Genomic DNA, 12,234 nt, shown 5'->3' with positions numbered 1-12,234 from the left:
TCTAAGATCATGTCCCCTAGTTCTAGTCTCCCCCATCAGTGGAAACATCCTCTCTGCACCCACTTGTCAAGCCCCCTCATAATCTTATACGTTTTGATAAGATCACCTCTCATTCTTCTGAACTCCAATGAGTACAGGCCCAACCTACTCAACCTTTCCTCATAAGTCAACCCCCTCATCCCCAGAATTAACCTAGTGAACCTTCTCTGAACTGCCTCCAAAGCAAGTATATCCTTTCGTAAATATGGAACCAATCTTTATAGTTCTCCACAGTTTGATGTATTTTTAAATGGATAATATAAATGGTCTAATAAAGTTTTATTTATTCCTTTCGTCTCTCTCACTCACTAGTCTCTCACATTCCCCAGTCTCTCTACCCAACCCCCCCACAGTCTCTCTCTTCCCCCCCCCACCAGTCTCTCTCCCCACCCCAGTCTCTCTCCCTACCCCAGTCTCTCCCCCATCCCCAGTCTCTCCCCATCCCCAGTCTCTCTCCCATCCCCAGTCTCTCCCCCATTCCCAGTCTCTCTCCCATCCCCAGTCTCTCCCCCATCCCCAGTCTCTCTCCCATCCCCAGTCTCTCCCCCATCCCCAGTCTCTCTCACCCCAAAGCGATCACTTCCCCCCCCGCCCCCCCATAGCGATCTCACTCTTCCACCCCCCTCCGCCCCGCGCACAGCAGTCTCACTCTCTCTCCCACCCCCACAGAGATCCCTCTCCCACCCTGCCCCACAGTGATCTCAGGCTGGCAGTCTCTGACCTCTTGTCGATGCCTCTTGGGGGGTGGGGGGCAGAACTTGACAGCCACCCGCGCATGTGCACAACTCGGGAGCCGAAGATTCCCAAGTCGATAGTCACTCCGCCGCATACCGCCCACTGCATTACACTCCCGCCCGCTGCACTCTGCTTCCGCTATCGCTGAGAAAAGCGGGCTGAAACTCCTGCCCACTCGGTCCCAGCGCTACCGGGCAATAAAAAAACAAGCACGCCTGGGGATCGCCGAAAAACGGGCGGAACTTGGGTTTCACCAAATTCGTGCCCATGTATATCTTTTATTGGCGCAGTTGGGCTGCTGATGGACTGAACTTCTCAGCTGCTGCACTTCTCGTTTATTCTTCTAATGCAGGAATGACTGGGTGATAAGGCCAGTTCTCAACAATAAGACGATTACCTCAGGGATTTATGGCCATTTATTTTTCTGGTTGCAAATGAGAGAGCAGGAAAATCATTTTCTTGCACAGTGCATATCTTGCCTATTGAGTCTCATCTGAAATGAGTGCTGCTGATTACTGAATTCAGTGGCTGTTTGATACAAATATAAAACACACTTGGAGTACTACGTACAATTCTGGTTTCCATATTATAAAAATGATATAGAGGCATTGGAGTGTGTCAAAAAAATGCACAAGGATGATACCAGAATTGCGAGGTTATACCTATCAGAAAAGGATGAACATGCTGAGTCACTTTTCACTTGAAAAGAGAAAGCGGAGGGGTGACTTAATAGAGGTCTTTAAAGTTATGAAAGGTTTTGATAGAGTAGACACAGAGAGAATGTTTTCACTTGTGGTGAAGAGCAAAACTAGAGGCTATTAATATAAGATAGTTACCAAGAAATCAAATAGAGAATTTAGAAGAAACTTCTTTACCCAGAGATTGATGAGAGTGTGGAACTCACTACCACAGGGAGTGGTTGAGGTGAATAATATTGATATATTTAAGGGGAATCTAGATAAGCATGTGAGGGAGATGGGAATGAAGGGTTATGCTGATAGTTGGATGAGGAATAAGAGGAGCAGGCTTGAGTGGAGCATAAATACCAGCATGGACTGGTTGGACCAAATGGCCTGTTTCTGTGCTATATATCCTATGTAATCCTATGCAACAGATGATGTAAGTGATGTGCAGTTTCTGTAAAGTAGCCATTACCAGTAAAATGATTTAGAAGCTGCAAATGGTTATTTGGAGCACACTATAGCTACCTCAAATCTGTTTTCTTCTGACTGTAAATGCCTCTGGCTTCAGTGCTGTCACTTTGTTGCAGGAATTGATTAGCCGAATGCTGCAGGTGAACATTGAGGCACGGTACACGGCTGAGAAAGTTCTGACACATCCCTGGGTGGCTGTGAGTATCGAGATAATACTGTGAGAAATACAGACCATTTGAATTGGCTGCACCAAAATGTACCACGGGATATATGAGCCATATAAACGGTGACAGCAAGTGCACCATTGCGTTGTAGTATTAAAAATTCAAATTGCATTTTCTGTCTGGCCCAAGCCTAATCTACTTGAAATAAGATGCTGAAACTGGAGGCCATTGTGGCAGGAGGGAACATCAGAAACATGACTTGATCCAGAAGATGGAAATCGATACAACATTCAAGATAGATAGGGTTTAGAAAGGACAGCGTTATACAAAAAAGGAGGTGGTGTTGCAGCATCCCTGCTGCAGCACCACTGGATGTTCCGTGTTGGCATTGGTAGGCTCCCTCTCAACAGCAGGAACACCTGGGAGGTAAAAGAAGTTGAATCTGTGGGAGGCAGAAAACTACCAAATGAGCTGTTCTGGTTAGTTGTTTCTAACGTGTGAAAAGAGGATCATTTTCTCCATGAAGAGATAGGAAGGGTATGTGAGACCAGAAAAGCTAACTTAATATAAGACTTCAATCAATCTAATATATCCTGGGAAAAGTCAAGTGTTATAGAGTAGGAGTTGGTAGATATATTACATGCCTGCTTTTTGAGCCAGTACTTCAAGGAAGCCACCAAGAGGTGATGCTGATCTTGATCCAGTATTTGTAAATGACCCAGAATTTGGCAGAAATAATTAAAAAAGCAAATTATAATTTAAATGGAGAAACATTGCAAAGTGCTGCAGTACAGAGAGACCTGGGGATCCTTGTGCATGAAACACAAAAAGTTAGTATGCAGGTACAGCAAGTAGTCAGGAAGGCAAATCGAATGTTGGCCTTTATTGCAAGGGGAATGGAGTATAAAAGCAGAGAAGTCCTGGTACAACTGTACGGGGTATTGGTGAGGTCACACCTGGAGTACTGCATACAGTTTTGGTCTCTGTATTTAAGGAAGGATATACTTGCATTGGAGGCTGTTTAGAGAAGGTTCACTAGGTTGATTCCGGTGATGAGGGGTTAACTTATGAGGATAGGTTGAGTAGGTTGGGCTTATACACATTAGAGTTCAGAAAAATGAGAGGTGATCTTATTGAAACTTATAAGATAATGAGGGGGCTCGACAAGGTGGATGCAGAGAGGATATTTCCAGTCATAGGGGAAACTAAAACTAGGGGACATAGTCTTAGAATAAGGGGTCGCCCATTTAAAACTTAGATGAAGAGGAATTTCTTCTCTCAGAGGGTTGTAAATCTATGGAATTCTCTGCCTCAGAGAGCTGTGGAGGCTGGGTCATTGAATATATTTAAGGCAGAGATAGACAGATTTTTGAGTGGTAAGGGAGTAAAGGGTTATGGGGAGCGGGCAGGGAAGTGGAGTTGAGCCTATGATCAGATCAGCCATAATCTTATTGAATGGTGGAGCATGTTCGAGGGGCCAAAAGGCCTACTCCTGCTTCTATTTCTTATGTTCTTATGTAACCTATCCTCATAAGAAATAGGAGCAGGAGTAGGCCATTTGGCCCCTCGAACCTGCTCCACCATTCAATAAGATCATGGCTGATCTGACCATGGACTCAGCTCCACTTCCCTGCCCGCACCCTATAACCCTTTACTCCCTTATCACTCAAAAATCTGTCTATCTCTGCCTTAAATATATTCAATGACCCAGCCTCCACAGCTCTCTGAGGCAGAGAATTCCATAGATTTACAACCCTCTGAGAGAAGAAATTCCTCCTCATCTCAGTTTTAAATGGGCGACCCCTTATTCTAAGACTATGTCCCCTAGTTTTAGTTTCCCCTATGACTGGAAATATCCTCTCTGCATCCACCCTATCAAGCCCCCTCATAATCTTATAAGTTTCAATAAGATCACCTCTCATTCTTCTGAACTCCAATGTGTATAAGCCCAACCTACTCAACCTATCCTCATAAGTTAACCCCCTCATCACCGGAATCAACCTAGTGAACTTTCTCTGAACAGCCTCCAAAGCAAGTATATCCTTCCTTAAATACAGAGACCAAAACTGTACGCAGTACTCCAGGTGTGGCTCACTAATACACTGTACAGTTGTACCAGGACTGCTCTGCTTTTATACTCCATCCCCCTTGCAATAAAGGCCAACATTCCATTTACCTTCCTGACTACCTGCTGTACCTGCATACTAATTTTTAGTGTTTCCTGCTAAAGGACCCCCCGGTCTCTCTGTATTGCAGCACTTTGCAATGCTTCTTCATTACAATTCTAAATTATAATTTGTTTTTCTATTATTTCTGCCAAAGTGGATAACCTCACATTTTCCCACATTATAATCCATCTGCCAAATGTTTGCCCACTCACTTAGCCTGTCTATATCACTTTGCAGATTTTTTGTGTCCTCCTCATAATTTTCTTTCCCACCCAACTTTGTATCATCAGCAAACTTGGCTACATTACACTCGGTCCTTTCATTCAAGTCATTAATATAAATTGTAAATAGTTGAGGACCCAGCACTGATCCCTGCAGCACCCCACTAATCACTGTTTGCCAACTGGAAAATGATCCATTTATCCCGACTCTCTGTTTTCTGTTAGTTAGCTAATCCTCTATCCATACTAATATATTATCCCCAACCCTGTGAGCTTTTATCTTGTATAGTAACCTTAACGAATGCCTTCTGGAAATCCAAATACATCACATCCACTGGTTCCCCCTTATCCACCCTAGTCGTTACATCCTCAAAGAACTCCAGCAAATTTGTCAAACATGATTTCCCTTTCATAAAACCATGCTGACTCTGCTTGATTGAATCATGCTTTTCCAAATGTCTCGCTAATGCCTCCTTAATAATGGACTCCAGCATTTCCCCAACGACAGATGTCATGCTAACCGGTATATAGTTTACTGCTTTTTGTCTGCCTCCTTTTTTAAATACTCCTACTCTATAACACTTGACTTTTCCCAGGATATATTAGATTGATTGAAGTCTTATATTAAGTTAGCTTTTCTGGTCTCACATACCCTTCCTATCTTTCCGTGGAGAAAATGATCCTCTTTTCACACGTTAGAAACAACTAACCAGAACAGCTCATTTGGTAGTTTTCTGCCTCCCACAGATTCAACTTCTTTTACCTCCCAGGTGTTCCTGCTGTTGAGAGGGAGCCTACCAATGCCAACACGGAATATCCAGTGGTGCTGCAGCAGGGATGCTGCAACACCACCTCCTTTTTTGTATAACGCTGTCCTTTCTAAACCCTATCTATCCTGAATGTTGTATCCATTTCCATCTTCTGGATCAAGTCATGTTTCTGATGTTCCCTCCTGCCACAATGGCCTCCAGTTTCAGCATCTTATTTCAATAGAAGAAATTCCTCCTCATCTCCATTCTAAATGGGCGATCCCTTATTCTTAACTTTGGCCCCTAGTTCTAGATTCCCCCACGAGTGGAAACATCCTCTCTGCATCTACCTTGTCGAGCCCCTCGCTATCTTAAATGTTTCAAAAGATCACCTCTCATTCTTCTAAACTCCAATGAGTATAAGGCCAACTTGCTCAACCTTTCTTCATAAGTCAACCCCTTCATCTCAGTAATCAACCTAGTGAACCTTCTCTGAACAGCCTCCAATGCAATTATATCCCTCCTTAAATACGGAGACCAAAACTGTACACAGTACTCTAGCTGTGGCCTCACCAATACCCTGTACAGTTGTAGCAGGACTTCTCTGCTTTTATACTCCATCCCCCTTGCAATAAAGGCCAACATTCCATTTGCCTTCCTGATTACTTGCTGTACCTGCATACTAACTTTTTATGTTTCATGCACAAGGACCCCCGGGTCCCTCTGTACTGCAGCATTTTGTAATCTCTCTCCATTTAAATAATAATTTGCTTTTTTATTTTTCCTACCAAAGTGGATAACATCACAGTTTCCCACATTATACTCCATCTGCCTAATGTTTGCCCTCTTACTTAGCCTGTCTATATCCCTTTGCAGATTTTTGTGTCCTCCTCACAACTTGCTTTCCCACTCATCTTTGTATAATCAGCAAACTTGGCTATATTACACTCGGTGCTCCATGCTACTGCTAGGCGGTGTCAAGATAGAAGAAGGGCTCTTGGCCATGCTGGTCTACAGATGAGGAGATGCCAAAGACATCTGGGGAGGAGGGCTTATCCCCCCACGGGCACCAATGCTCAAACCTCCAGCTCTCTGAGGAGCATTGTGTGAAAAGGCTGCGCTTCCGGTATGCCATCTCCTATAGAGAGACCTGCAGCCTTACAGCGCCAACAGGACTGTGCTGCCCGTCGCAGTGAAGGTGATTGTGGCGCTGGCATTCTATGCCTCCGGCTCCTTCCAGGCAGCAGCAGGGGACATATGCAGCATCTCTCAATATGCTGCACATCGCTGCATTCACTACGTCACAAAGGCTCTCCACGCCCGCAGAATGGACTTCATAAATTTCCTAATGAGCAGGGACAGCCAGAATAAGCGGGCATATGGGTTTGGCAGAATTGCGGGCTTCCCGAGGGTTCAAGGAGCCATTGACTGCACACACATAGCTTTGCGAGTACCATTCCACATCGCAGAGGTATTCAGAAACCGAAAGGGATACCACTCCCTAAACATGCAGCTGGTGTGCAACTCATCCTCGCAGTCAATGCCTGCTATCCAGGGAGTGTACATAATGCTTTCATCTTGCATGAGAGCAGTGTCTCACAATTATTTCAGCAACCAAGGGAACAGCGCAGCTGGCTGCTCTGGGACAAAGGATACGGCCTAGCCACCTGGCTCATGAACCCCCCCCCCCTCCCCGCCAACCCCCTCCGCAACCCCACCACAGAAGCGGAGCAATGCTACAATGAGAGTCATGCAGCCACCCGCAATATCATCAAACAAACAATTGGGGAGCTCAAGCAGCGATTCCGATGCCAGGACCACTCTGGAGACAGCCTTCAATACTCCCCTCAACAGGTCTCCGAATTTATTGTGGTGTGCTGCATGATGCACAACTTGACCATCAGGAGGAGCCAGGCATTACCAGTGGGGATTGCAGGCCCACCTCAGGAGGAGGAGGACGACGAAGAAGAGCATGGCGATGCCCCGATTGGACAGCCACCCCATCCACAGGAGAGGTCACGTGGAGATACTGCCAGACCAAGAGCCGCAAGTCGTCAGCTCATAATGGATCAGTTCTCTTAAATGGAGGGAGCTGAGGGATGCAGCCCAATACTGGTCATGCAATGTGCCACCATAAAGGCACATCTCCGGTGAATTTTGGAAAGATACACACGACACCAATGCCAAAGGGTCAAAGTGACATTTTATTCCAACAAAGTAACAAACAGTCCCCCCCACCAAAACAAAACCATACAATAAACAGCATTCTGCTGCAAGGCACCCAAGAACAATGAAGTGAATTAATTCAACTCAACTATTTACATGCACCACAACAATAACTCAGGGCAGCTCTACAATGTTGTCCCATCCCTTAATGCTACTTGCCCTTGAGGTTTTCCCCCTTCCTTTCATCCCCCTCCCATGCCTGCTACTCCTCCTTAAAGAGGCCTCAATGCCTACAGCTTGAGGGCTGCTGTGTTGGTGGGCCAGACAGTGCAGACAGCTTGGGACGATGCCCTGGACCAATTCTGGGCCTGGAAGGCCCGGCTGCGCACTGCTGCGCCTCAGCATTGGTGACAGCATTCTCTGATGGATCGGAGTGGACCGCCTTAGGTGCAAGGTCGGAGATTCAGTGGTAGGAGCCGGAATGCTGACATCTTGAGGAAGGACAGCACCTTCCATTTCCTGGAGACCACTGACACTCACACCGGGCTGGGCCTCAGCATCTGGAGCATGATGTGTGACCACAACTTGCTAGCCTGCTTCAGCACCATCACTTCCCCGTTGGACAGTGGGGAACACAGAGGATGGCAGCAGTCAGTGTTCACATGACATCACCAAGCTGCAGCGTAGCTTGTGCCAGCGATGCAATCAATGCTGCAACATCACTCATGACATGTGTCATGCAATCTGGAACTCCACTGTCACTGCTGGAGCCCATCTGCCAGAGTGAGCACACAAAGATGGGCTCGCTGAAGTCTTCAGATGCACGGACAATGCGTGAGGCGGCCTCGGCCACATTCACAGCAAATGCGTCTATGTTCTGCGGGACACTACCAATGCACCCATGAGCTGGCGGTGCATTTCCGTGTTCTCCCTGGACTTAGCCACCAAGTCCAGGTCCATGTCTGCCTGTCTCTCATCAGGAACATAAGAAATAGTAGCAGGAGTAGGCTATTTGGCCCCTTGAGCCTGCTCCTCCATTCAATAAGATCATGGCTGATCTGATCTTGGCCTCAACTCCACTTTCCTGCCCTCTCCCCATAACCCTTGACACTCCCCTATCGTTCAAATATCTGTCTATCGCTACCTTAAATATATTCAATCACCCAGCCTCCACAGCTCTCTGGGGCAGAGAATTCCACAGATTCACGACCTTCTGAGAGAAGAAATTTCTCCTCATCTCTGTTTTAAATGGGCAACCCCTTATTCTGAAACTATGCCCCGTAGTTCTAGATTCCCCCACGAGGGGAAACATCCTCTCAGCATCTACCCGTCAAGCCCCCTCAGAATCTTATATGTTTCAATAAGATCACCTCACATTCTTTTAAACTCCAATGAGTGTAGGCCCAACCTGCTCAACCTTTCTTCATAAGACAACCCCTTCATCTCAGGAATCAACCTAGTGAACCTTCTCTGAACTGCCTCCAAAGCAAGTATATCCCTCCTTAAATAAGGAGATCAAAACCAATGTACAGTTGTAGCAAGACTTTCCCAAAAAATCCATGCACAGGCATCTTCCACCCTTCAGGATGTAGCTCGCGACCTGGAATATTAGGTCCTTCATTGAAACACCTGTAAACTCATCCCTTTTTGGCGTGGAAGCAAGTCATCCTCGCTTCGAGGGACTGCCTATGATGATGACTCCATCCCATTTGCCTTCCTATTTACTTGCTGTACTTGCATGCTAACTTTTTGCGTTTCATGTACAAGGACCCACAGATCCCTCTGTACCATAGCATATTGTAGTTTATCTCCATTTAAATAATAATTTGCTTTTTTATTCTTCCTACCAAAGTGGACAACCTCACATTTTCCCACATTATACTCCATCTGCCAAATTTTTGCCCACTCACTTAACTTATCCATATCCCTTTGCAGATCCTTGGTGTCCTCTTCACAAGTTGCTTTCCCACCTATCTTTGTATCATCAGCAAATTTGGCTACATAGATTGTAAATAGTTGCGGCTCTAGCACGGATTCCTGTGGCACCCCACTAGTTACAGTTTACCAACCTGAAAATGACCCATTTATCCCGACTCTCTTTTCTGTTAGATAACCAATCCTCTATCCATGATAATATATTACCCCAACCCCGTGAGCTCTTATCTTGAGTAGTAACCTTTTATGTGGCACCTTATCGAATGCCTTCTGGAAATCCAAATACCCGACATCTACTGGTTCCCCTTTATCCACCCTGCTCAAAGAACTCTAGCAAATTTGTCAAACATGATTTCATTTTCATAAACTCATTTTGACTCTGCTTGATTGTATGATTTTCTTAATGACCTGCTACTACTTCCTTAATAATGGACTCCAGCATTTTCCCAATGACATGTTAGGCTAACTGTTAGGACTACTGTGCTGACACACCCTCCAGGGAGCTGGCCTCCGAGTTTCCCCTCCCGTTGGGCATTGCAGCAAGCCACTGGGGTCAGGAGCTCAGAGTCATCAAACCCTTCAAAATGATTATGAGGCAAGAGGGTACGTGCATCCTGAATGCAGAGGGCATGGCTGCAGAAGTGAGCCTGTGGCTTTCAGGTGGCTTCCCCAATTCACACCAGGGCCTGGAACACAGAGAAGGGCCAGCTCCATCAAAAACTTAACATTGTGAGAGACAGTGATCTTGAAACCATGGCAGGGTGCATAAATGTAAAGGGTACTCACCCTGAGGATCCCTGTGAGGTCGATGAACTTCTTGCGGCACTCGGTGGCAGTTCTAACCATCGTCCCTGCCGCTGATACCTCCTGGGCTATGTCCCTCCATATTCTTTTAAAGACACTGGGCACGGCCTTCTTCCACCCACCAGATGCAGTGCAGGCCACCTCCTCTCTATGGCCTGCACTAATGTCTCAGCAGCCATTGCAGAGAAGCGGCGTGCCCTCTGTCTTCCCTCCTGCTGCGCCATCTCTCCAGCTGTGATGGAAGTGGGCCGGTGCATCTGCGCATGTGCAAAGGAAATTGCCGCGCCCTGAAGTTTCGCCTGGGCCCGGGAACGCGTCTGCGCATGAGCGAAATGTAGATCTTTTTTAACGCCATGATTTTCGGTTGCGGCAGAAAAACTCGCTAGTGTAACACCTGATTTTGCGCCCCCGATCATGGAAACTCACTTTCTGCTGAATTTTGCAGCCAAGGGCATAAACTTTTTCCTGCCAATAACAGGACCGCCCCGCCATCACTACCGCCCCGAAATCGCAAAAGCCGAAAATCCAGCCCTTAATTTGATGAGATGATGGAGTAACTAAAGCAATTAAATTGTGGGATGATGTCCAGTATCACTTCAATAGAAGACAAGTAGAATCTTTACAGATGTCAGGGGGATTCTTCTCTGGGTGGAGTACCTGGTTGAGGTGAGACCTTTGCCTGCCCCAACATATTACCCTAAACCTGATTTATTTTCCTGCTTCAGAACTCATTACATATGCAACAGCAGGCTTCTGGTGGTATCCCACCATTGAGAGGGAGCCCATCAATGGCAAGGGTTAGCATTCAGTGGCATTGGTGGGACTACGTAATTAATTAATTAAATACATTAAGATGGCAGGACAGGTGATGTGTCAGTGCTACAACATGTGGGAGCTGGTGGACCCCGTTGAGGTCCGCGGTGACCACATCTGCGGCTCAAGGAACTTCGGCTCCACATTGATGAGCTGGAGTCCGAGCTGCAGGCACTGCGACACATCAGGGAGAGTGAGAGTTACCTGGACACTGTGTTCCGGGAGTAGTCACACCCCTTAGGTTAAGTAACTCAGATTTGGCTAGTGGTCAAGGACATAAGGGTGTGACTATGAGTGAGGAAGGTATGGGGATCCAGGAGTTAGTGATGGAGAAGCCTTGGCCCTTGCTCTTGTCCAACAGATTCGAGGCGCTTATTCCCTGTGTGAACGAGAGCAGGGACTGCAGGGAGGATGAGCAAACTGACCACAGCATCGTGGTACAGGAGGCCATTCAAGCGGGGGAGTAAAAAGAAACAATGTAGTAGTAGGGGACAGTATCATTAGGGGGATAGATACAGTTCTCGGCAGCTGTGAGTGTGAGTCCCGAAGGCTGTGTTGCCTGCCCGGTGCCAGGGTTAAGGACATCTCCTCAGGGCTGGAGAGGAACTTGGAATGGGAAGGGGTAGATCCAGTTGTCATGGTCCACGTGGGTACCAACAACATAGATAGGATAGACAAGAAGGTTCTGCTGAGGGATTATGAGCAGCTAAGGGCCAAATTAAAAAGCAGAACCACAAAGATTATAATCTCTGGATTACTACCCGAGCCATGAACAAATTTACATAGGGTAAATAAGATCAGAGAGCTAAACTCGTGGCTCAAAGACTGGTGTGGGAGAAATGAGTTTTGGTTCCTAGGGCACTGACACCAGTACTGGGCTAGGAGGGAGCTGTTCCATCGGGACAGACTCCACTTGGAACATGCTGGGGCTAGGGTCCTGGCGAACTGAATAACTAGGGCTGCAGAGAGAGCTTTAAACTACTTAGTGGGAGAGAGGGTTCAGGTGAGCAGAAACCTAAAAACTCAAAGAACAAGGTGAAGGCAACAGAGCAGGGTAGCATTGGGGGAAATGAAAACCAGAACGTGACAGGAAGGAACAGAATCTATAAACATAAGAGTGTATCTGAAACTGGGGCCATAGCAGGAGAAAATGGTAAGAAAACACTTTTAAAAACTCTTTATCTGAATGCACGCAGCATTCGTAACAAATTAGATAAGCTGTTGGCACAAATAGTTACAAATGGGTATGATCTGGTAGCCATAACTGAGACGTGGTTACAAAATGA

General features: G+C 46.4%; 1 protein-coding gene across 1 annotated transcript in view; it reads left to right on the top strand.

Annotated features, from left to right (window-relative positions):
- The window catches only part of dclk2a (doublecortin-like kinase 2a), a 640,305-nt gene that overhangs the window by 578,071 nt on the left and 50,000 nt on the right, over positions 1–12,234 (top strand). Inside the window, exon 14 of the mRNA XM_070871479.1 lies at positions 2,045–2,125. Coding sequence (XP_070727580.1) covers positions 2,045–2,125 — 81 coding nt within the window. The remainder of the gene's footprint in view (positions 1–2,044; positions 2,126–12,234) is intronic.

This window comes from Pristiophorus japonicus, chromosome 2 (assembly GCF_044704955.1).
Source record: "Pristiophorus japonicus isolate sPriJap1 chromosome 2, sPriJap1.hap1, whole genome shotgun sequence".
Classification (NCBI taxonomy): domain Eukaryota; kingdom Metazoa; phylum Chordata; class Chondrichthyes; family Pristiophoridae; genus Pristiophorus; species Pristiophorus japonicus.
Note: the sequence above shows the minus strand (reverse complement) of the source record. Positions and strands in the feature narration are given on the sequence as shown.